The 27,159-nt window shown below is 42.7% G+C and overlaps 1 protein-coding gene across 2 annotated transcripts in view; it reads left to right on the forward strand.

Moving 5' to 3' along the window:
* Positions 1 to 27,159, forward strand: part of NCOA2 (nuclear receptor coactivator 2) — a 1,980,807-nt gene that overhangs the window by 1,555,799 nt on the left and 397,849 nt on the right. For both annotated transcript variants that reach the window (XM_044067155.1, XM_044067157.1), the window contains exon 19: positions 18,405 to 18,485. In XM_044067155.1, the coding sequence (XP_043923090.1) occupies positions 18,405 to 18,485 (81 nt within the window). The remainder of the gene's footprint in view (positions 1 to 18,404; positions 18,486 to 27,159) is intronic.

Genomic DNA, 27,159 nt, shown 5'->3' on the forward strand with positions numbered 1-27,159 from the left:
CCTAGGCCCTGACCACGATGTACCTCACTGTTGGTTTTGTGACTTATTTAAACAAAGAACTATTCGTCGTCAGTTTATTTACGCTTCTAAATATTTTGATACTTGGTTCAATTATCCAGATACGGCTTCGGTAAGCCACCGGACTACCGACATTCTGAAAAAACGCAAAGATAAAGGCAGAGACAGACCGCATAGATCCAAAGCTGCTGACGACAGTTCTCCTAAGCTAGTCGACAGTTCGCCGGTACTCAGTGAGGCGCTTTCGCAGCCCCTGATACCCGCTACTTCAGATTCGTAGGCCTCTACTGAGACCCATTCGGAGTCCGGTATGCCGCAAGATGCTTCAACTGTGGAACCTGCGGATGTCTCTACCTTGGATGGGTCCGGAGCCGCTGTGCAGGCACCGGCTTCTGAGGGTGTATTCAATCCTACTGACTTGCATATTAAACCAATGCCATCTTCTTCTTCAAGGCCTAAAACATGATCTATGCCTAGAAAACCGACGCCCAGACCTCATGGTCAGGCCTCTATGCCTAAAAAAACAAATGATAAGAATGGCTGAAGACCTTATTACTTTAATCAGAGGAAGCCAACCTTCCCCCTCTAAGAGACCTAAGACTGAATTTGCTTATGATTCTTCTGTTCAGGATTCTGAAATTTGTTTGTTCTGATGACCAGGATTTACCCTTATCTACCTATAAGGATTCTGATGCAGAGGACTCTATTTCCTCTGCTTCCCCTCCAGAGGATTTTTCTTTTGGTGAAACCTTGCATACTCTTAGGGAGCATTCTTGCTGGGAAAGCCAGGATTATGCTGACTCTAAAATGAGGCTTAAGGATTTCTTACTCCTGCCACAACACAGGCATGTAGCTATCTCCCCTGTCCTGGACATTGTTGATGATGCCTTTTCAGAATCTAGCTTGGCCCTTGACTCTTTACCTCCTGCTCCCAGAAAACCTGATAGATATTACAGGGTTCCTGACTCTCACAAGTTCCTTTTTAGAAATTCTACTGAGGATCCTGACACCATTTCACAGGGACCCAAGGGCATTAAGACTACTACTGACAGAAATCCAACCCCCTCTGATAGAGATTCCAGGGCGCTGGATAGATGGGGTAAAAAGGTATACACTTCTGCAACCTTGGCCATTAGGGCCTTAAACTGCCAGCTTCAAGTGTCAGCATCATATTATTGGATTGCTTAAACAGAAAATGATGTTGATTCCTGACTATGTGAAAAATAAAGATTTACCGGATTTAATGCATTCTGCTGAACAAGTTGGAAAACATACTTTGCAATGTGGTTTTGATTCACTAGAGGCATCTTGCAGGGCTGCTGTCACTGGGTCTGTACTCAGAAGGCATGCTTGTCTTAAGGAGCTGTCTTTGCCAGATCATGTTAAAGCTAAATTGCTGGATGCTCCCTTAAACCAAGACAGCCTGTTTGGCAACAAAGCTGTAGTAGTACTTAAAAAGATGAAGGGAAAAGCTAAATCTGTGCAAACTGTGCAGGTTTTCTGCAAGTACAGCCTCTCAGATTTAGTAGGCATTGGCCCTCTAAAAATTGGTCCTTTCCTGCCTCTTTCAGGCCTTCTTAGTCCAAACCCAGAACCAACAGAACACCCAGGCTTCAGTCCCAAGGTACTCACAGGGCTAAGCAGTGGGGGGCTCCCACTTCCAAAGCAGGGAGTGGTAAGACTCCCCCCTATGGTAAACTGTCTCAGTGACTTAACTTTAAATCTTCCAAGCCCTGCACAACTGACTGTTCCCTTAGGGGAAAGATTGCCAGGCAGGTAAAAAATTGGGAACTCATTACCCAGGACAAATGGTTTTAAAATATAATTTCCCAAGGATACAGATTCCACTTTCACTCCTTACCAACCCCAAACGGTTGGCCAGACCTACCCCCAAATCAGTGGGCAGTGGCTCAAAAGCAAATTTTCGCTCTCTTAAGCATCAGGGCTATTCAACCTGTTCCAGAAGAGGAAAAGGGACAAGGTTTCTACTCAAGACTTTTCCTGGTGCCCAGAAAAGACAACTCATGGCATCCTATACTGGACCTGTCTATCCTAAACACATTTTTGGTGATTCCAAAATTCAAGATGCTAACTCTTCACCAGCTGCTTCCTATGCTAAGCAAAGATGCCTGGTTGGCAACACCGGATTTAAAGGAAGCTTACCTGCACATCCCAATAAGGGAATCCTGCAGAAGATACCTATGCTTCAAAGTAAGGCTACATGCACTATCAGTTCTCTGTACTGCCCTTTGGCTTATCTACTGCACCCCGGGTATGCACAAAGTGCCTAGCTCCAGTCATTGCATTTTGCAGGCAAAGACATATCCAAATATATCCATACCTGGACGATTGTCTAATTCAGACAGAAAACCAGGACATACTATTGAATCATCTGGCGTTTGTACAGAAATTGCTATCCTCTCTGGGGTACACCATAAACGAAAAGAAATCACATCTTGTACCCTGCCAGCAAATTGGATTCCTGAGAGCAAGCTTGAACACAACTTCCCAGATGGATTTTCTCACGTCAGAAAAACAAGTTCATTTGACAGCCTACTTCAAACTACTGGCCACAAAGACCCAGCTGTCTACAAGGAAAATACTGCAAGCCCTGAGGTTCATGGCCTCCTGCATTCTACTAATTCCATATGCAAGACTGCATATGAGGAAACTACAGTGGTATCTAAAAAGCCTATGATGTCAACATTCTTAGGATCTAGAAGCAATGATTCCTATCATTCCTTGTCTACAGATAGTTTCTTTGGTGGGTAGACGCCTGTCACCAAAACAGGGGACTGCCATTCACTCTACCCCCTGACACCCAAACCCTAACAACAGACACATCAGACTATGCATGGGGGGGGCTCACTTGGCAGGGAAGTGCATTCAGTGTAAATGGAACCCAAGTCAAATGCACCTGCACATCAGTCAGAAAGAAATGTTAGCTGTACAGAATGCTCTGACAGCCTTCAAGGACCCACATCCTTTCAGGGCAATTAATGGTAAAGACGGACAACACCACTGTTATGTGGTACATAAACAAGCAGGGGGGAACCCACTCATACCCTCTCTGCAGACTAGCCATGGCTCTGTGGAACCCAGCCTTGAGCTACCAAGTGCACATACAGGACCAATTCCTGCCCGGAAAGCTAAACACACTGGCAGACGACCTTAGCAGAAATCTCATGGACCCACACAAGTGGAAACTGGAACCAAAGATATTCAACATGTGTAGAAACAAATCTGGGAGCCCAGATATAGATCTGTTTGCCTCCTCCCAGAACTATCAATTGGGAAAATTCTGCACAAGGACTCCCCACAAATAAGCTTGGAAAGTGGATGCCCTGTCCTTCACCTGGAAAAACATCAGTTTATGCCTTTCCCCCTCTGCCTCTCCTCTCCAAGGCGCTACTAAAGATCAAACAGGACAAACCAAGGACAATACTGATTGCACCAGACTGGCCACGCCAACACTGGTGTACCCCCGTTTGCACAGTGTGTCACTGCTAGCACCATGCACCTGCCTCAGACCCCTGTCCTGCTTTCCCAGCAGGAGGGCCAGATTCTGCACCCACAGCTTCAAACCCTGAACCTCGCAGCCTGGCTAATTACCTGATCTCCCCATTACCATACCTCAGTAAGCAAGTGTTGGATGTCATTCTGGAGGCAAGGAGGCCTAGTACTAGAAAATCCTATGCTGAAAAATGGAAAAGATTCTGTTCCTGGAACAAGCTTAGGGGATGGGCTCAGCAATGCCCAATTTACCTCAGATTCTTCAGTACCTAACTGAGATGCTGCACAAAGGCCTTTCCTTTTCCTCCATCAGAATTCATGCCTCAGCCATTTCAGATAATTACAACACAGAACCATCCCTCTTCTCTTATCCACTGCTGAAGCAGTTCCTCAGAGGGGCCAAGAACTTAAGACCACCCAGGAGAGCCCCTACTCCAGTCTGAGACCTTAACTTTGTATTGGAAAAACTCACTGTACCTCCTTTTGAGCCAGCTGCAAATGCAGAGTTGAAATGTCTTTCTTGGAAAACAGTCTTCCTTTTAGCCATCACTTCACAAGAAGGGTGTCTGAATTACAGGCCCTCATGGCAGTGGAGCCTTTCATCATTTTTCATGCGGATAGGGTGTCCCTCAGGACCAATAGCTCCTTCTTGCCCAAGGTGGTATCCATTGTGGCCCTTAATCAGTCCATTCATTTGCCAACCTTCTTTTCCAATCCACAGAATAAAGGGGAGCGAATTCTGCACTCCTTAGATGTGCACAGACAACTTAGATTTTATTTGGACAGGACTAAACCTCTCAGGAAATCTGAACAACTGCTGGTTGCATTTGCTGCAGGGGCAAAAGGGAAGGCCATTTCAAAGCAAACCATTTCTAAATGTATAGGCCATTGCATTCATTTCTGCTATAAGCACCATGGAAACCTACCCCACAGGGGATTAGACCACATTCAACCAGGGCTGCATCTACCTCTATAGCCTTTCTCAGAGGTGTCCCTGCCAGGGACATCCTAGAAGCTGCTACCTGGAGTTCTGTACATACCTTCACCAAGTATTACCATTTGCCAATTTTCTCTAAATCCAGAGCTGGCTTTGCCACTGCAGTCTTGCAGGGTCTTTTAGCTGGTCCTAATGCTATCTAATTTCCTCCTCCCATCCTTAGCTTTGGGAATCTACCCAAATGTGATGACTGCAACAGTGAAACACAAAGATCACAGTACAGTTGTGTACACTTCCCATAAATGTAGATGTTCTAGTGTAGTCACTGTTGCAGTCCTAGTTACCCTCCCTCCAACCCCCTGACTTCTATTGGCTGTACCTCTGTTCTTGCTTTCTATGTTTAAAGCTTTTTGGTGTATTTGCTTTTTTGTTGCAAGTGTAACCTTATATATATGTAATTGCTTCCCATTATGGGGGCACCTGACATCTGGGGCAAGAAAAACTGATGTAATGGCATCTGCTGCATGCTTTATACCCCTGACTACCTGACGTCATGGAAGATGAGACAGCAACCGACGCAGGAACCAAGACTTTGTTAATCAGGCCAACTGAGGGCTACTGCAAACAGACAACCCAAATGTAATGACTGCAACAGTGAATACACTCAAACATCTACATTTATGGTAAGTGTACACAACTGTACTTTCTTTAGCTTCCTCCAGACTCTGCACAACCTTTATTAAAGGTACCGTTCTTTTAAGGCCTCCTGTTAAGGACCCTACTCTCCTTGGGACCTTACTTTAGTTTTACAGGTGTTAGTTGCTCTGCCCTTTGAACCGGCTGCCTCTGTGGACTTTAAATTTTTTTTTTTGGAAAATGGCTTTCCTAGTGGCAATCGCCTCGGCTAGGAGAGTGTCAGAACTTCAAGTATTATCTGTTAACCCCCCTTACATGATTTTTCATAAAGACAGGGTCTCACTTCGGACTAAAAGTGGCTTCAGAATCAAATATCTGTCAGTCAATCAATCTACCTGTCTTTTTCACAAATTTTCAGAACAGGGGAATACAAACTACATTTGTTAGATGTACATAGGCAGATGTTCTTCGTTTTTCACTGTTGCAGTCATCACTTTTGGGTTATCTGCCTGCAGTAGCCCTCAGTCGGCCTGAGTAACAAAGTCTTGGGTCCTGCGTCAGTTGCTGTCCCTTCTTCCATGATGTCAGGTCGTCAGGGGTATAAAACATGCAGCCGACGCCATTGCATCAGTCTCTCTTGCCGTGTGGTGCCCGAAGCAGAAGCAGTTCGCAAGTGGCGGTCAGCCGACTCCTGAAATTTTCATTTCCGAGTTTCAGAACCGAGGTCTTCAACTAAAGCTCAGTACCCCGTTGGGGAAACTTTTTCTTGCTCCTTACCGATGTCAGTAAAAGTTAATAATTGCATTACTTTTTGAAAGCAAATACCTCATAAAGATTTTCATTCATATTGTATTCCTTGCTTAGGCCCTGACCACAGCGTACTGTTCCATCGGTTTTCTGCTTTGTCGGTTTTGTGCTTTATTTAATCTGCACAGTATCCATCGTCTGTATATTTTCGCCTCTAAATATTTCGGTTCTCAGTTTAATTATCCAGAAATGTCATCTGTTAGCCATCTGAAAAAATGCAAGGATAAAGACAGACACAGGCCGGTGAGGTCCAAAACTGCTGATGACGCTTGTCCTAAGCCAGTCGCCAGTTCGCCGGTACTCGGTGAGGAGCTTTCTCATCCACTGATTTCCGCTACTTCTGCTTCACAGGCCTCTACTGAGACCCATTCGGAGTCCGGTATGCCGAGAGATCCTTCAACTATGTAACCTGCAGACGTCTCTACCTTGGATGGGTCCAGAGCCCTGTGCAGGCACCGGCTTCTAAGAATGTATTCAGGCCTATGGACTTGCATATTAAACCGACGCCTCCTTCTTCTTTTAGGCCTAAATCTCGAACCATGCCTGAAAAACCAATGCACAGGCCTCATGCTCAGACCTCTATGCCTAAAAAACAAATGATAAGAATGGCCGAAGATCTTATAACTCAAATCAGGGGAAGCAAACCTCCCCCTTCTAAGAGACCTAGGACTGAAGTTGTTTATGAATCTTCTGACCAGGATTCTGATTTTTTTGCTGCTTCTGATGATCTGGATTTGCCCTTATCTACTTATGAGGATTCTGATGCAGAGGACTCTATTCCCTCTGCTTCCCCTCCAGAGGATTTTTCTTTTGGTGAAACCTTACAATACTCTAAGGGAGCATTTCCACTGGGAAAGCCAGGATTTTTCTGATTCAAAAAAGAGGCTTAGGGATTTCTTACTCCTGCGTCAGCATAGGCTTTTAGCTATTCCTCCTGTACTAGACATTGTTGATGATACCTTTTCGTAATCTAGTTTGGCCCCTGATTCTCTGCCTTCTGCTCCCAGAAAACCTGACTGATATTACAGGGTTCCTGATTCACACAAGTTCCTTTTTAAAAATCCTATTGTGGATCCAGAGACTGTTTCACAGGGACCCAAGGGCATTAAGGCTTCTACTGCTAAAAATCCTACCCCTTCTGATAGAGACTCCAGGGCGCTGGATAGATGGGGTAAGAAGGTTTGCACTTCTGCAGCCTTGGCCATTAGGGCTTTAAACTGCCAGTTTCATATTTTGGAGTATCAGCAACATGTTATTGGATTGCTTAAACAGAAAATTATATTGATTCCTGACTGTGCGGAAAATAAAGAATTACAGGATTTTATGCATTCTGCTGAGCAGGTTGGAAAACATACTTTGCAATGTGGATTGGATTCTTTAGAGGCCTCCTGCAGGGCTGCTGTTACTGGTTATGTGCTCAGAAGGCATGCTTGGCTTAAGGAGCAATCTTTACCTGATCATGTTAAAGCTAAATTGTTGGATGATCCCTTAAATCAGGACCGCCTGATTGGCAACAAGGCTGAGGAAGTTCTTAAAAAGATGGGAGGTAAAGCTAAATCCATGCAAACTGTTAAAGATTTCTTACAAGTTAAGCCTCCTAGATTTAGTAGGCACTGGCCCTCTAAGAATTGGTCCTTTCCAGCCTCTTCAAGGTCTTCTCAAGCCAAATCCAGACATAGCATAAACCCCAGGTTTCAGTCCCAGGGGACACACAAGACTAAGCAGTGGGGGTTTTCTGCACCCAAATCAGAGAGTAGTAAGGCTCCCCCTTATGGAAAACAGTCTCAATTACTTGCTTCTAAAACATCCAAGCACTTCCCAACTGAATGCTCCTTTAGGCGGAAAGATTGGTCTGCAGGCCAAAAACTGAGAACTCATTACCCAGGACAAATGGGTTTTAAATATAGTGTCCTAAGGATTCAGATTTCACTTCCACACCTTACCAACACCAAGCGGGTGCCCAGATCGAGTTCCTATGAGTACAACGAAAATGCATTATGTTGAATGCATTTTCGTTGACACATGTCGAGCAAACAGGCAAAACAGCGAAGCGGCTGTTCAGCGAAATTTTTCCCTGGGAAAGAAGTCACTTGACGGCTTCATTGGTTTGCCGTGTTCGCGGGTTAAGGTAAGTTCATATGTATGAATGTGTTTACTGTTTTATATTTTATGTTAAATGTATGGTTGAGTTACATGTGTGCATGTTTTCAGTTGTTTACTTTTGTTTTGGCGGGGGTAGAGTTAGGGTTAAGGTAAGTGTGTATGTGTTTGGAGCTGTTTATGTAAATGTGCGAGAGTTACTGACCTTAGGGTTAGGGTGCGGGTTAAGGTAAGTGCATATGGTTTAAAATGTTTACTGTTTTTTTCGTTAAATGTATCTTTGGGTTATGTGCATATGTGTATTTAGTTGTTTACTGGTTTTTGGGGGGTATAATTAGGATTGGGTATGTGTGTATGTGTTTGGGAGTGTGTAATGTGTTTTTTTTTTTGCAGGGGTTGGAACAGCGATTTCTTTCCCTAGGAAAGAAATCGCTGTTCTTTGGATTCGACATTTTCAGCTTTTGCTGAAAATGTGTTGATGTAACATTGTTCGCTGTTTTAAGCATCCGATGTTGCAATAGAGACCCCCCCAGATCTACCCCCAAATCAGTGGGCAGAGGCCCAAAATCAAGTTCTCTCTCTCTTAAGCATGGGGGCTATTCAGTTGGTACCAGAAGAGGAAAAGGGACAAGCGTTCTATTCAAGACTTTTCCTGGTACCCATAAATGGCAATACATGGCGTCCTATCCTGGACCTTTCTACTCTAAATACCTTTCTGGTGATTCCAAAATTCAAGATGCTGACTCTCTACCAGCTGCTTCCTATGCTAGGCAAAGATGCATGGTTGGCAACACTAGACTTAAAAGAAGCATACCTGCACATCCCTATCAGGGAGTCTTGCAGAAAATACCTACGCTTCAAAGCAAGCTACATGCACCATCAGTTCTCTGCACTGCCCTTTGGCTTATCTACTGCACCCAAGGTATTCACAAAGTGCCTAGCGCCAGTCATTGCATTCTGCATGCAAAGAAATATTCAAATATACCCATATCTGGATGATTGTCTAATTCAGGCAGAAAGCCAGGACATACTTTTGAATCATCTGGCCTTTGTTCAAAGGGTACTGACTTGTCTGGGGTACACCATAAACGAAAAGAAATCACACCTTATATTCCTGGGAGCAGGCTTGAATACAGCTTCCCAGATGGCTTTCCTCACGCCAGAGGAACGGATTCATTTGACAACCTAGTTCAAACAAGTGGCCACAAAAACCCAGCTTATCTATAAGGCAAATACTGCAAGCCCTGGGGTTCATGGCCTCCTGCATTCTTCTAATTCCATATGCAAGGCTGCATATGTGGAAACTGCAGTGGTGTCTCAAAAGCCTATGGTGTCAACATTCACAGGATCTAGAAGCAATGATTCCTGTCATACCTTGCCTACACCTAGAGTTCCTTTTGTGGGCAGAAGCCTACCACCAAACCAGGGGGGGGCTACCTTTCACACTACCCCCTGCCACACAAACCTTAACAGACGCATCAGACTATGCATGGGTGGCCCACCTGGAAGGGAAGTGCATTCAGGGCAAATGGAACCCAAGACAAATGCACCTGCATAGCAATCAGAAAGAAATGTTAGCTGTACAGAATGCTCTTGACAGCCTTCAAAGACCACATTCTTCCAGGACAATTAATGATAAAGGTGGACAACACCACTGTTATGTGGTACATAAACAATCAGGGGGGTACACATTCTTACCCCCTCTGCAGACTAGCCTTGGCATTGTGAAACACAGCCCTGAGCTATCAAGTACATTTACAAGCTCAGTTCCTGCCAGGAAACTAAATACACTGGCAGATGAACTAAGCAGAAACATTCATGGACCCACACGAGTGGAAACTAGAACCAAGGATTTTCAACATGTTGACAAGCAAATGGGGGAGCCCAGATATAGACCTGTTTACCTCTCCCCAAAACTATCTGTTGGAGACATTCTGCACAAGGATTCCCCACAAACAAGCTTGGAAAGTGGATGCTTTGTCCTTCAGCTGGAAAAACCTATCAGTTTATGCCTTTCCTCCTCTGCCTTTGCTCTCCAGAGTACTATTAAAGATCAAACAAGACAAACCAAGGATGATTTTGATTGCACCAGACTGGCCACTCCAACACTGGTACCCCGTCTTCCGCAGTGTGTCACTGTGGGCCCCATGGCACCTGCCTCCGACTCCTACTGTATTGTTTCAGCAGGAGAACCAAATTCTGCTCCCTCAACTTCAAACACTGATTCTAGCCGCCTGGCTAATTACATAATTTCTCCTTTACCATCTCTCAGTAAACCAGTGATGGATATCATTTTAGAGGCAGGGAGGCCTAGTACCAGAAAGTCTTGCACTGAAAAATGGAAAAGATTCTCTGCCTGGAACCAATCTCAAGGGATGAGCACAACAGTGCCCAATTTACCTCAGATTTTACAATACTTAACTGAGATGCTTCATTAGGGAGGGCCTGTTTTTCTCCTCCATCAAAATTCACGCCTCAGCCATCTCACCTCATTATAACACAGAACCACCCCTCTTCTCTCATCCACTGCTTAAGCAGTTCCTCAGAGGGCCAAAAATTTATGACCACCCAGGAGAGCTCCAACTCCAGCCTGGAACCTCAACTTTGTATTGGAAAAGCTCACCCTTCCTCCTTTCGAGCCAGCTGCCACTGTGGACTTAAAATTCCTTTCTTGGAAAACAGCTTTCCTTTTAGCAATCACTACAGCAAGAAGGGTATCTGAATTACAGGCCCTCATGGCAGTGGAGCCTTTCATCATCTTTCATGCGGACAGGGTGTCCCTCAGGACCAATCCCTCATTCAAACCCCAGGTGGTATCTAGTGTGGCCCTTAATCAGTCCATACATTTGCCAACCTTCTTTCCTAATCCACAGAACAAAGGGGAACGGATTCTGCACTCCTTAGACATGCACTTAGATTCTACTTGGACAGAACTAAACCTCAAAGGAAATCTGATCAACTGCTGGTGGCATTTGCTGCAGGGGCAGAGGGAAAGGCTATTTCAAAGCAAACTATTTCCAAATGGATAGGCCATTGCATTAGTTTCTGTTACAAACACCTTGGAAAACGTATCCCACAGGGGATCAGACCACACTCTATCAGGGCTGCATCTACCTTGTATATTTATAGATTTAATTGCTTCCCATTAAGGTCGTACCTGACATTTGGGGCAAGAAAAACTGATGTAATGGCGTCAGCTGCATGATGTTCATCGTGTTACACTGCTGCAGTCATTACACTTGGGTTATCCTGCCGTCAGGCGGTTCCCCAGTCGGCCTGAGTTCCAAAGTCTTGGTCCGGCATCGGTTGCTGTTGCCTCCTCCCTGACGTCAGTGCGACAGGGGTATATAAGATGCATCCGACGCCATTTTCTTCAGTCTTTCTTGCTGCGCGGTGCCCAAAGCAAAAGCAGTTCACAAGTGCCGGTCGGCCATCTCCTGAGATTTTCATTCCGAATCCAGAACCAAAGTCTTTTACAAAGCTAAGTACCCCATTGGGGAAACTTTTTCTTGCCTCAGACCGATGTCCGTAAAAGTTAATAACTGCATTTCTTGTGGGAAGCAAATACCTCATAAGGATTTCCATTCCTATTGTATCCCATGCCTAGGCCCAGACCACAACGTCACTGGTTGTCGATTTTGTGCTAGGTTTAATAAGCGCACTATTAAAACGTCGGTTTGATTTTGCCCGACATTATTTTGGTAGAAAATGCAATTATACCATGACATCAGAACTTCCGACGACCAGAATACACAAAAAGTGCAAAGACAAGGATAGGCATCTGAGTCCCAAAACTGACGACGAAGCCTCTTCTAGGCCACTCGCCAGTTTTCAGCGAGGCACCTTCGCAGCCCCTGACTACCGCTTCTGTAGAACCACAGGCCACCTCTGACTCCCACGGGGAGATGGCTGGGCCTTCGGATGCACAAGTTATTCAGCCTACCGAGACTAACCTTTCAGAGGGATCCGGAGTAGCTGAGCAACCCACAGCTTCAGATGGTGTCTTCAGACCTACTCAGTTAAGCATTAAACCCTCAGCTAAGTCTAAGCCTCCTTTAAAATCAAAGAAACAAATACAGCATTCTCTAGGACAGGCCTCCATGCCTTAGAAACAAATGCTCAAAATGGCCGAAGACCTAATCACTCTGATCAGGGGGTCCCATCCCCCTCCTGATAAAAGGCCTAGACAGGATGCAAACTATGACTCATCCGACCAGGTGTCCATCTCTTCTGATTCATCCTCAGACCTAGGATACTCTTTACCCCCTTATGAGGATTCTGATGCTGAGGAATCAATTCCATCAGCCTCACCGCCTGAACTACTCCTTTGGGGAAACCCTACATACCATGAGGGAGCATTTCCACTGGGAAGGCCATGATTACTCAGAATCCAAGAAAAGGCTCAGAGACTTCCTTTTATTACCTCAACACAGACCCCTTGCTATTCCGCCAGTGTTAGATATTGTGGATGATGTGTATACTGAATCCAGCTTAAATCCTGATTCCTTACCTCCAGCCTCTGTTAAATCTGACTGATACTACAGAGTCCCTGACTCGCATAAATGTCTGTATAAAAGCCCTGTAGCTGACCCTGAAACTATTTCTCAGGGACCCAAAGGAGTTAAGGCCTCATCAGCCAAGAATCCAGTCCCCTCTGACAGAGATTCCAGAGCATTAGACAGATGGGAAAAGAAAGTATATACGTCTGCAACTTTAGCAATGAGAGCCTTAAATTGCCAGTTTCACATGCTAAAATATCAGCAATTTTTACTGTCTCAGTTAAAACAAAAATGTTTCCAGAATCAGATCCTCCTAATTTTAAAGAAATGCAGGATTTATTGCATGCAGCTGAACAAGTGGGAAAGCATACTTTGCAATGTGGTTTTGATTCTCTAGAGGCCTCCTGCAGAGCAACAGTTACAGGCTCTGTCATTAGAAGACATGCTTGGTTAAAAGAACATACGTTACCAGATCATGTTAAAGCAAATTTATTGGATACACCTTTGCAGCAGGATGTGTTATTTGGAGTTAAGGCAGAAGAGGTATTAAAGAAAATGGAGGATAAGGCAAAATCTATGCAAACGGTGAAGGATTTCTTACAGGTTCAGCCTCCTAAATTTAGCAGAAACTGGCCAGCTAAGAATTGGTCCTTTCCAATTACAGACAGGCCTCAAAGGGGAAGATACAGACGTCCAAGAGGTAGAGGTCAAACACAAAGTCCTTACAGGCCTCGACAATGGGTTGCATCAGGCCAGAAAAAAGGGGAAGAAAGGTCCCAACGATATAAAAAGCAGCTCCAGTGACTTCCCACTACAGCTGCCAAACAAATCCCTCTTGGCAGCCCCCTTGGGAGGAAAACTGGCACTCTTCTACCACAATTGGCAAATGATCACCAAAGACAAATGGGTTCTCAACATTGTATTTCAAGGTTACAGGTTCCACTTTCACACTCTGCCAAGGTTAAAAGGAATGCCAAATCTGCCACCAAATCAATGGGCAGAGGCTCAAAAACAAATTACAGCACTCATGGATATGAGAGCTATTCAAAAGGTACCATCACAGGAGCAAGGACAAGGATTTTACTCAAGACTCTTTCTGGTACCCAGAAAGGACAAAACCTGGAGGCCCATTCTGGATCTTTCTTCTCTAAACACTTACCTGGATGTTACGAAATTCAGAATGTTGACACTACAGCAGCTTCTTCCCATGCTGGGCAAGAAAGCTTGGCTCGTGACTTTGGACCTCAAGGAGGCATACCTGCATGTCCCTATCAGACAAAACTGCAGAAGATACCTCAGATTCATAGCTGGTCCAATGCACTACTAATTCTCTGCACTGCCCTTTGGCTTATCTACTGCGCCCAGGGTCTTCACAAAGTGCCTGGCACCAGTAATTGCATTTTGCAGACAGAAAGGAATTAAAATGTATCCGTACCTGGACGACTGCCTGATTCAAGCAGAGAGCAAGGGCATTCTTCTAAAGCATCTGGCGTTTGAAAAAAAGTTAAGTTGCCTGGGGTACACAGTAAACAAAAAGAAATCAAAACTAGTGCCCTCACAAGAGATTATATTCCTGGGTGCCAGCTTGAACACAATGGCCCAGATGGCTTATCTCACGCCAGACAAGCAAGGACAACTGACTCAATACTTTAAATTGATGGCAACAAAGACCCAACTCCCTGCAAGAAACATTCTGCAGGCCTTGGGTTACATGGCATCCTGCATACTACTAATTCCATATGCCAGACTGCATATGAGGAAACTACAATGGTACCTAAAGAATGTATGGTCTCAACACTGTCAAAGTTTGGAAACAGTTATACCACTAATACCGTGCCTTCAACAGGAGTTTCAGTGGTGGGTTCAAGCTTGTCACCTCAACAAGGGACAGTCTTTTACACAACCCACAGCCAGGCAAACACTGACAACAGATGCATCGGATTACACCTGGGGAGCACACATGGCAGGCAAATGTATTCAGGGCACGTGGCCTGCAGAACAAAGGCATCTTCACATCAATCAAAAAGAGATGCTAGCTATACAAAATGCCCTTATAGCTTTCAAGGACCTGCTGCATCCAGGACAACTACTGCTAAAGACAGACAACACCACAGTTATGTGGTACATAAACAAGCAAGGGGGCACTCACTCCTACTCCCTATGCAGACGAGCCATGACCTTGTGGAACACAGCTATAAACCTTCAAGTTCATCTGAAGCACAATTCCTGCCAGGAGAGAAAAACACACTGGCAGACAACTTAAGCAGAAACATCATGGATCCCCACGAATGGGAATTGAATCCACAAATATACAGAAAGATAACACAGAAATGGTGGAGCCCGGACATAGATCTGTTTGCATCCCCAATAAACTGCCAGCTACAAAAATTCTGCACAAGGAGTTACCATCCACAAGCATGGAAAGTGGATGCCCTCTCATTCAGCTGGGAGAACCTACAGGTATACGCTTTCCCACCGCTATCTCTCCTGCCAAAGGTACTCATAAAAGCCAGGCAAGAAGAGCCAAAAATTATCCTGATTGCACCAGACTGGCCACACCAGCACTGGTATCCAATTTTAAGGAGCTTAGCAAAAGAACCACCCTGGATTTTGCCTCAAATCCCACATCTGCTGACTCAGCACAGTAATCAAATAATACACAGCCAGCTAAAGACCTTAAACCTAGCTGCATGGAAGATTCCGTAGTCAAGCAAGCAGTGCCTCTCTCCAAAGCTGTTATGGATGTCATTCTGGAGGCCAGAAGGCCTAGTACCAGGAAAGCCTATTCGGATAAATGGAAGAAATTCTGTGCCTGGAACCAAGCTCACAGCCTTGACCCTCTTGTCCCAAACATTCCTCAGATACTACAATACTTAACTGAGATGCTGAACAAAGGCCACTTCTTTTCATCCATCAAGATCCACACCTCTGCCATCTCTGCTCACTACAACACAGATCCACCAATTTTCTCAAATCCTCTGTTAAAACAGTACCTCAGAGGGGCTAAAAACATAAGACCACTCCGTAGAGCACCTACTCCAACTTGGGATCTCAACTTTGTTTTGGAAAAATTAACTTTACCTTCTTTTGAGCCAGCTAACACAGCAGAATTAAAATATATCTCTTGGAAAACTGCTCTACTCCTGGCAATAACATCAGCATGAAGAGTTTCAGAATTACAGGCATTAATGGCAGTGGAACCTTTCCTCATTTTCCACCAGGACAGGTTGTCTTTAAGAACTAACCCTACGTTTATGCCAAAGGTGGTATCCAGTGTGGCTCTAAACCAATCTATTCACCTGCCAACTTTTTATCCTAAACCACAGAATAAAGGGGAGAGAGACTACTGCACTCTTTGGACATTCACAGGCAGTTACGCTTCTACTTGGACAAAACCAAAGCTTTCAGAAAATCTGAGCAATTATTGGTAGCATATGCTGCAGGAGCACAAGGAAAAGCCATTTCAAAACAGACTATTTCAAAATGGATAGGACATTGTATACGGTTCTGCTACACATACCATGGAAAACCTGTACCTAGCAGCATTAGATCTCACTCCACCAGGGCAACAGCCACTTCAACTTCCTACCTCAGGGGAGTACCTACCAAGGATATTTTGGAAGCAGCAACTTGGAGATCTGTACATACCTTCACCAATCATTACCATCTGCCTCCATACTCTAAATCCAGAGCTGGCTTTGCCACTGCAATGCTGCAGGGCCTTATAGCCACCCCTAATGCCTTATAGAACCAGCCACCCTACCTCAGCTTTGGGATTTTACCCAAGTATAATGACTGAAGCAGTGTAACACGATGAACATAGTACAGTTTTGTACCTACCATAAATGTAGATGTTCGAGTGCATACCCTGCTGCAGTCCAGGTTACCCTCCCTCCTTCCCCTCTTACTGGCTGGTACGTACCTTTGTCTACTACCCTTACTACCTATGGGGAGTATTTGCTGGTAGCTGTAAGTTGTCTTTTGCTTTTCTTATGTATGTTTTATTAGCAATTGGAATTGTCTACCTATTTACAGGCACCTGACATCTGGGGCAAGAAAAACTGAAGAAAATGGCGTCGGCTGCATCTTATATACCCCTGTCGCACTGACGTCAGGGAGGAGGTGACAGCAACCGACGCCAGACCAAAACTTTGGAACTCAGGCCAACTGGGGAACCGCCTGACGGCAGGATAACCCAAGTGTAATGACTGCAGCAGTGTATACACTCGAACATCTACATTTATGGTAGGTACAAAACTGTACTTTTTATACCCGTGACGACCTGACGTCATGGAAGAAGGGACGGCAACCGATGCAGGACCCAAGACTTTGTTAATCAGGCCGACTGAGGACTACTGCAAGCAGATAATCCAAAAATGATGACTGCAACAGTGAATACACTCGAACATCTACATTTATGGTACGTGTACACAACTGTACTTTACATTTCTACTTACACAGGACTAGCCCCTTTCGCAAATCTGACCAGTTATTTGTGTCCTTCACCAGACCTTTTTCTAGGCAAACCAGTTTCCAAAGTGACTATTGCTAAGTGGATTTCCCTTTGGATTCTGCAAGTTTACAAAGATAAAGGTATGCCTATTCCGGGGAGGGTTCATGTTCATTCTTCCAGGTCTGTGGCTACGTCCGCTACTTTTTGGTCCAGAGTATTTTTGGATGATATTTGTTCAGCGGCTACTTGGTCCTCATCTCATACTTTAATTTCTCATTATAAATTGGACATGGTTTCCAGAGGGAGTGCATCCTTTGGCTCTGTGGTACTCCGGAATATCCTTCCATGAGGGCCTCCCAAGGTTATAGTAGCTGGGGACTCTGTCCCACAGGTTGATGACCAAATGAAGTTAACTACTTCAGATATAGAAGTTATGTACTTACCATAAAGTTCCATCTGAGTAGTTAGACTTCATTTGTTATCAACCTTCCCTTCCTCCTTCCCATGACCTTGTTTTTGAGTTCTTTCACTTGAGTGACTGAGAGAGTACCCTTGCGGCCCTCTTGTCTTTGCTTGTGGGTCAGGTTTTTGCTGATCGGGCGCATGTGTTGGGTGGCAAACTCAATCTGAGGGAAGGAATTAGATGCAATGGTGTTATGGGTAAGGGGAGGAGCTTGGAGCTCGGATCTGATGCTGGTGAAACTCCCGTCTTGGATCCGAAGCCCACAGGTTGATGACAAATGAAGTCTAACTACTCAGATGGAACGTTATAGTAAGTACATAACTTCTTTTTTCATATTTTTAGAATTCAGTTTGAGTTGTAAATAACTGCCTTATTATTAGCTGGTTTATTAATATCTTAATAAATTCAGTGTCATGTTCCTAAAACAGCAAAACATAATTATGGTAATCGGCTTGTAAGAAAGCTTCGGTTTCAAGAGTGTTGAGAATGAAATGGTATGAGCAGTAGTGCTGCTATTGGTTTGAAAAGTGATAAATGATATTAGGCAGACTCTGTGTCTTAGTACCTGTGCCAGTGTTTCACAGAAGTGCCTCTGCTGTTCCTCCTCAGCAATGCTTTGTTGGTGCAGTGTTCATGTTACTGTGTGTGGTGATTGTAAACTCCCAGGTTGCTTTGCTTTCTTCTGTAATTGGGCTTGTGTCTTGTTTGCTTACCTGTTATTTGAAAAAAGTATGTAGATATATGCTATAAATGAAAGTAAGTGTTATTTCTGAGGAACAGTTTCATGATTTAGAAGCTGTTTAATCCACTGCATTTCATAGATTGTTTACCATAAGAGGAGATGTGTAATGACACCAGTGTCGATGGAAAACTGAAATGGATGTAAATAACAATTGCAGTTAAATGTGTGCTGCATTTAAGATTCATTTTTATTAGCAAACAAATGAGTAATAGTAATGCATGTTTTGTTTTTATTAGAATCGTCAGCCGATCCTGAATCAGATAAACACCGTTTCAAACATGAACCTAACTTTAAGAGCTGGTGGGGTACAGACACAGGTGGGTGAAGATGTTGGTTGATGATTACTTTTTATAATTGTTTCAAAAGATTTTTTTGGCTTTAAATGTTTTTATTTTTAGTTATAGTTGCTTAATTACGTTATTAGCTGATGCAGGCTAAGCTACACTGTTATACTTGTTTACCATACTAGCAAGTGTCTGAATTGCCAAACCAGTTAAAGTAAAGGTGCATATTTTTATCATTATACCATTTGTTTTATCTGTTATTTTGTTATCCTGAAAAGGCTTGAAACCAGCTTAGAATGTTCACACAACACCAAAACATGTTTTTCTGGATTTATCAAGTACTAAGTGATGTCTTGCAGAAAGCTAATTTTTCTCGATTACCATACAAGTTGCATCTTTAAATTTGTGAGACCCTTATTTTCTTTGCCTGTGGCTCTGAGTATAAAACATATAAAGGGAAAAGAGGACACTCCTGCTTGGTTTCTCTGTTCTAACTTCGCTTGTTGGAGACGGAATTTCCCATCTTAATTCTTGCCTACGACCCTTCATATACATATCGTCCTAATTAACCCCATTATTCTGTCATGGAACGCAAATGCTACCTTTGCCCTACTTATAAAATCCCAGCTGAATCTATTGAATGCCTTCTCTGCATTAAGACCCAACAACAAATTTGGCATTTTCTTACACGCTGCTTCCCTCTAGTTCATCATTGTTGTGTTAATGTTTACAAATGTTTCTCTCCATTCTGCACAACTTTGGTCGATATGTCAGATTTGGCAACACCTTTGTCATTCTCTTAAGTAGCATAGACATAAACATTTTGTTGTCGCAGTGTATAAATGGAATCAGTCTGTACGAAACCGATTCTGAAGTGTCTTTACCCTCTTGGGGTAATGCATCAACCTCAGCTTTCTTTTAAAACTTTTCTGATCTTTGACTTTCTTCCTCCACACTTTCACATTAATATTGTCTGGTCCTGAAGACTTTCCTGTTGATTGATTGATAATACATCACCATTTTTATTTCACCTCTTCCTTTGTTCACTGTTAATTGTTTTTCTTAAAAATATTTATTAAATATTACTTTTTTAAAGTAACATAGATACATATATAGTAATTGAAAAGAAAACAGACCATGATAACATTTTCTTTATTTTCACGCAGTATACATTTTCGCAATTTTCATTCATTCCAGCATTACATAAATTGATAAGTTCTTCTAGCCCTTAAATTTCACTCCTCCTCCTCCTCCTGATCACAATTTTGTCTGTATTGTTCTCACAAATTCCATTTCTGTACAATTTGCTCCTTCCCTTTTCTAAATGTCCCACATTAGCTCCACTTGGTTTAGATTTTGATTTACATTTCTAATCATTCCTATTTTTTTTTTTTGCAGCTAGTAGTATTAAATGTAGTAAGACCTTACTATGCCTGGACAATTCAGATCCTATTTCTCAGCTGAAAAGAGTGACTTCCATAGTTACAACTATCTGTTCCCCCAAAATTTCTGACAAAACGTATTCTGTTGGGAATTTTTTGAAATCTTTCAACTAGTTACACCCCCCCCCCATCATCCCTTTGTATCTTGGCATTTCATTCTCTTTCCAATCTTTTCTAACTTCCTCTGATCAATTCTTATAGCTATCCTGCAGTTTTTATATGCCATACTCATTATCCCTTTTATAAAGCAGTGTTTGTTCCAGATTCAACTAAAAATACTGCCAGAGCCTTTTTTAATTTTAAATCCAAACCATACACTGTGAAGCAGTAGAAAACACCATCAGTCAGCCAGACTCTTCAGTCCAAGCTGTTTTTACCCTTCTACTCCATAGCACAGCCTTTAAATATTGTTAAAAATGAGTGATGTCATCACCCTTCACAATCCTTTAAAGATACAACTACCTTAATGCTCAAATGATATGCACTACAAACACTTTTTACATACGAATATTTTGATGTAGCCCCCAGTTTAGGGGATGAAAGCACTTAATCTGTGTCTTTGTGTGTTGGAAGGATAAAAACAGCTTGGACTGAAGAGTCTGGCTGACTGAAAGTGTTTTCTACTGCTTCACAGTGTATGGTTTGGACTGTAATATTTTACACTGTGGTTACTTTTGTTTTTTTATTTGTGGCCTTTTTTAATTTAACAATCCCCTGTCTCTTTCTCTTTGCCTGTATCCTGTTATCAATCCCCGGAAGGGAAGGTGGTTTCCAACTCTAGTATAAACTTCTGTGTAGCCTTATCCCATTGTGTTACCTTTCCTTTTCTGATAGTTTGAGCACAAATCCTTCATTCCTTTACTGAATTTCTGCAGTAAATTCCAGCTGTCTCTTGTCCACTTTCTCTACCTTACACGTGCAGTCATTCCTATTGGTAAAATCTCATTTCTCCATTTGCATGTTGGCTTAGTCCTTAGAATACCTTTTACTGTTTTATGAATTTAGTAATCTTTTGGGTTGTTATTCTCCTTAATGACCAGCATCCAAAGTTTTCATCTCTCCTTTACGTCTTGAAATCCCCACCACCCCCAAGTTTCATCATCATCAATTTCCAATGTGACATAACTTGATTGTTTTACATATATGAGCCTTAATTGCTTAGCTCTAAAATTGTCCTTCATGTAATCTTAAACCACCTTTCTCCTATGGGGACAGTCAACGTATCCTATTTAAATCTTGTCCTCTTCCCCTCCCAAATAAATTCCTTCAACTCTTTATTATGGTCCACAACTTCTCATATGCTGATAAAAAATGTGCTTGACCTCTGTGTAAAACTAAGGGCACATTTTCACTGTTTGTGTCTTAATATCCAGATACATAATCAAGAGCTTCCATCTTCACAGTTTTGTTATCTTTTGTTTACTCTCTTCCCAGCCATCCTCAGTTGCCATATTAGAATCCTTTTTAGTCCGTATACCTAAATGCTTCATCTTGTCACGTCCTTATGAATATTGCTAAACCAATTCATTTGTGGATATGATTTTGTCACGTATGATTGAACTTACTAAATGTCGAACAAAACACTGACAAAAATAAGATCAAGCATACAATAACATCAAATTACTTAAACATCAAATGAGTGAAACTTCAGAAAAGTAACTTGCTTTCCTTTTTCAATGTTTACACTAATCTATCTAGCCTCCAATTTGTTTGAATGATGGCAGTGTTAAAGGAAGCTTTTTTAAGATATGGTGTGGGGTTAGAGTTTGGGAGGAGTTATGGTTAACGCACGCTACTGAGATGGTTGGGCTTCAACCGGCTTACCCTAGTAATGCTTGCTAACCCTAACCCCACACTGTACCTTAAAAAAGCCTTTCCCGTAACACTACACAAGACAGGCTTGTACATTCAAACACACACTACAAACAAAGATCTAACCCCAACCCTAACCCTAAACACACTAACATCCAAACTCACAACACCTTTACCATTGTCTAACCCTAACACCCAAACACACATATACGGTCTAATCCCCTCCTGAACCCCACTCACCACTTGCAGAGAAACAACATTTCTTGATATCAGGCATTCAACTGTATGAACAGTTCACTCTCTCTCTTAAGCATAGGGGCTATTCAGTTGGTACCAGAAGAGGAAAAGGGACAAGGTTTCTAATAGAGACTTTTTCTGGTACCCAGAAAAGGCAATACATGGCGTCCTATTCTGGACCTTTCTATTCTAAATAGCTTTCTAGTGATTCCAAAATTCAAGATGCTGACTCTTCACCAGCTGCTTCCTATGCTAGGCAAATATGCATGGTTGGCATCACTAGACTTAAAAGAAGCATACTTGCACATCCCTATCAGGGAGTCTTGTAGAAGATACCTACGATTTAAAGCAGGCTACGTGCACTATCAGTTCTCTGCACTGCCATTTGGCTTATCTACTGCGCCCAGGGTATTCACAAAGTGCCTAGCTCCAGTCATTGCATTCTGCAGGCAAAGAAATATTCAAATATATCCATACCTGGACGATTGTCTAATTCAGGCAGAAAACCAGGACATACTTTGAATCATCTGGCCTTTGTTGAAAGGGTACTGACTTGTCTGTGGTACATCATAAACAAAAAGAAATCACGCCTGGTACCCTGTCAACAAATTATATTCCTGGGAGCAAGCTTGAATACAACTTCCCAGATGGCTTTCCTCACGCCAGGGAAACACTCACTTGACAACCTACTTCAAACAAGTGGCCACAAAAATCCAGTTATCTGCAAGGCAAATACTGCAAGCCTTTGGGTTCATGGCCTCCTGCATTCTTCTAATTCCATATGCAAGGCTGCATATGAGGAAGCTGCAATGGTATCTCAAAAGCCTATGGTGTCAACATTTACAGGATCTAGAAGCTATGATTCCTATCATACCTTGCCTACGCCTAGAGTTCCTTTGGTGGGCAAAGGCCTGCCACCAAAACAAGGGACTACCATTTACACTATCCCCTGCTGTCCAAACCTTAACAACAAACGCATCAGACTATGCATGGGGGGCTCACCTGACTGGGAAGTGCATTCGGGGCAAATGGAACCCAAATCAAATGCACCTACACATAAATCAAAAGGAAACGTTAGCTGTACAGAATGCTCTGACAGCCTTCAAGGACCACATTCGTCCAGGACAACTAATGGTAAAGACAGACAACACCACGATCATGTGGTACATAAACAGGCAGGGAGGTACACACTCTTACTCCCTCTGCAGACTAGCCATGGCATTGTGGAACACATTGAGCTACCAAGTGAATCTACAAGCTCAATTCCTGCCAGGAAAACTAAATACACTAGCAGATGGACTAAGCAGAAATCTCATGGACCCACACGAGTGGAAACTGAAACCAAGGATTTTCAACATGTTGACAAACAAATGGGGGAGCCCAGATATAGACTTTTTTGCCTCCCCCCAGAACCATCAATTGGACAAATTTTGCACAAGGATTCCTACAAACTAGCTAGGAAAGTGGATGCTCTATCCTTCAGCTGGAAAAGCCTATCAGTTTATGCCTTTCCTCCTCTACCTCTGCTCTCCAAGGTACCTCTAAAGATCAAACAGGACAAGCCAAGGACAATTTTAATTGCACCAGACTGGCCACGCCTACACTGGTACCCCCTCCTGCGCAGTGTGTCACACATGGCCCCATGGCATCTGCCTCAGACTCCTTCCCTGTTGTCTCAGCAGGAGAACCAGATTCTGCACCCTCAGCTACAAATCCTGAACCTAGCAGCCTGGGTAATTACCTAATCTCTCCTTTACCACCCCTCAGTAAATCAGTGATGGATATCATTTTAGAGGCTAGGAGGCCTAGTACTCAAAAATCTTATTCTGCAAAATGGAAAAGATTTTGTACCTGGAACCAATCTCAAGGGATGAGCGCAGCAGTGCCCAGTTTACCTCAGATTCTAAAATATTTGACTGAGATGTTTCATAAGGGCTTGTCCTTTTCCTGCATCAAAATTCATGCCTCAGCTCATTATAGCACAGAGTCTTCCCTCTTCTCTCACCCACTGCTCAAGCAGTTCCTCAGAGGGGCCAAAAATTTAAGGCCACCTGGGAGAGCTCCAACTCCAGCCTGGGACCTTAACTTTGCCTTGGAGAAACTCACTCTTCCTCCTTTCGAGCCAGCTGCTACTGCAGATGTAATTTTTTTTTCCTGGAAAACAGCTTTCTTTTTAGCAATCACTTCTGCACGAAGGATATCTGAGTTAAAGGCCCTTATGGCAGTGGAGCCTTTCATCATCTTTCATGCCGACAGGGTGTCCCTCAGAACCAATCCCTCCTTCATGCCCAAGGTGGTATCCAGTGTGGCTGTTAATCAGGCCATTCATTTGGCTACCTTCTTCCTAACCCACAGAACAAAGGGGAACGGATACTGCACTCCTTAGATGTGCACAGACAACTTAGATTCTACTTGGACAGGACTAAACTTCAAAGGAAATCTGAGGAACTGCTGGTGGCATTTGCTGCAGGGACAGAGGGGAAAGCTATTTCAAAGCAAACCATTTCAAAATGGATAGGCCATTACATTAATTTCTGCTACAAGCACCATGGAAAATCTATCCCACAGGGCATGAGACCCCATTCAACCAGGGCTGCATCTACTTCTACAGCCTTTCACAGGGGCGTCCTTACAAGGGACATCCTAGAAGCTGCTACCGGCATTATCATTTGCCAGTTTTCTCTAAATCCAGAGCTGGTTTTGCTACTGCAGTCTTGCAGGGCCTTATAGCTGGTCCTAATTCTATTTAAATTCCTCCTCCCAACCTTAGCTTTGGGAATCTACCAAAATGTAATGACTGCAACAGTGAAACACGAAGAACATAGTACAGTTATGTACACTTACCATAAATGTAGATTTTCGAGTGTATTCACTGTTGCATTCCTGGTTACCCTCCCTCCAGCCCCCTTTCTTCTTTTGGCTATACCTCTACTCTCACTTACTATGCTCAAAAAACTTTTTGGTGTATTTGCTTTTTTTTTGGAGGTGTATCCTTGTATTATAGATTTAATTGCTTCCCATTAGGGGGGCACCTGACGTCTGGGGCAAGAAAAACTGATGTAATGGCGTCGGCTGCATGTTTTATACCCATGACGACCTGACATCATGGAAGAAGGGACAGCAACCGACGCAGGACCCAAGACTTTGTTAATTTGGCTGACTGAAGGCTACTGCAAGCAGATAACCCAAATGTAATGACTGCAACGTTGAATACATTCGAACATCTACATTTATGGTAAGTGTACACAACTGTACTTTCAAGCTCCAGCTTTGGTGCAAGACCTGGCTTCCAGTAATCTAGAAAAAAAAAAAGTCAGATGTGCTCAGAGCCGATTAAAATAAACAAAACACTGAATGGGGTATATCAACTCAAATAACAAAAGTCTGAAAAACTGGAAGAAGCTTTAACTCATTCACTCCAATGGAGCTCAGGAAGTTTGCATTGTAATTTCCAATGGGCATAGCCTCAGCCTTTTGACAGAATCAAATTATGTCCTGACTTTCCAAACAGATGTTCATATCTCTGAAACCTTAGGGATTATGAAAGAAGTATAAATGGCAAACTCTTCAGCACAAACTATTTTATAGTGTTAGTATTCTTTAGATTCTAGATGTTAAAATGAAATTTATAACTCAGTAAACACAGTAACTGTTGCATTTGTAATATTGTGTAAACAATTTACAATATCTCAGCAACCACTCAAGTTATACTCTTGCTGTCAGCAGTACTATATTTAGGTAGCCAAGAGTTTTCATATGAGGCTAAAAATGCTGTCTGTGCTACTTGGCTGTTGAGATATTTAGAAAAATGTCAGAATTATATCTGTATAAAGTTAATATCATAAAAAACAACTGTTAATATCTATTTTGCTGCACTAGACAGATGTCCGTTATTAATGCAGTTGAGTTTGCTATTGTGTAAGCTTTAAGAAATATTTTAAAACCTTGTACATAGCATGGTTTTGGAATTATTGATAGAAATATGAACAATCAATATTTGACACCTAGAGGCATCAGTAGCAGTTAACTGCAGCTGCACCTGGAGGCATCACTCGGATGTCATGAGTTAAACGGATATTCAGATGAGCTGATAAAACTGTAAAAATCAGAGGTCAAAATGAAGAAAAGGCTGCTTGAGTAGGAGATTGCTCATAGGGGATGTTTCAAAAAATGGTAGAATTAGAGGACAAAGCACGTAGGGAAAACTTGGATGGAACAGACTATTAATTTTAAGAAAGCACAAAGAAGCAACCGGACTGGTATTCCACAGCAGGGGATGTTAATTAAAAGGGCACATCACGTGTAAGCTCCAAACCTGACTATGAGAAAGCAGCAAAGACTTCTAACCGTAAAAATGCAATCCTATCAGTAGAAAGAGTTAATTCTGACAAAACTCTGTCAGAAGGACAAAGTACAAAAAGTTAAAGATGGTAGTGTATTTGTGAAAAAAATATTACTCGCTGTACAGCAAGCAAAAGAGTAAATTTATTCCAGATATCAAGGAATGTCGAGAAACAGGTGCGAGATTCAAGCTGCTGTATCCAGCTATCTTCAGAATATTTTTTCATGGAGGATCAAAGTATTTTTTTTTTGATGCAGTGCATGCTAGTTAGGAAATACAAAATGTTTGTTGAACAAAATGAGAGCTATCAAACAGAAGGGGATTCTCCTGCTTATTTTTCTGATAAAGTACATAGAGTGACTATGCCAGTGAAGCATTTTCCACTGTTCCAAAGGGAAGTACTTTAGAGACAGGAAAAAAGCACAGGCGTTGACTAGAAGAACCAGGAATATGCTGGAAATGAACCACAGACTGGATTTGTCAGATGGCAGTCAACAGGAAGAAAATTAGCAACTCTGAATTAATAAATAAATGTGGGATTACAAAGCATCAGTTGCATTTCTGAAATATGGTGGAACAAGAAAACCTGGAAATATTGGATTTTAACTTTGTTAAACTTGTAGGGGACTCCAATGCATATGCTTTACTTCGTGTCATTAATGTTTAGAAGAACATTAAGAGAAGGAAAGAGGTAACTGTAAGGAAAACAGTTTTGTTCTTAACAGTATTTTTGTAAAACATGACATATATACTACACATTACCAATTAAAGCTGCTTCTGTTGTTTTTGTGTGTAGTAGGGATACTAAAGTAAATGGGTGCCCTTTTTTCCTCCTTCAAACTTGTATGCTTTTGCTTACCTTTGCATAGGGGGA

The sequence above is a fragment of the Protopterus annectens genome, chromosome 3.part1 (assembly GCF_019279795.1).
Source record: "Protopterus annectens isolate FY-2018-M chromosome 3.part1, PAN1.0, whole genome shotgun sequence".
NCBI classification, from domain to species: Eukaryota; Metazoa; Chordata; order Ceratodontiformes; family Protopteridae; genus Protopterus; species Protopterus annectens.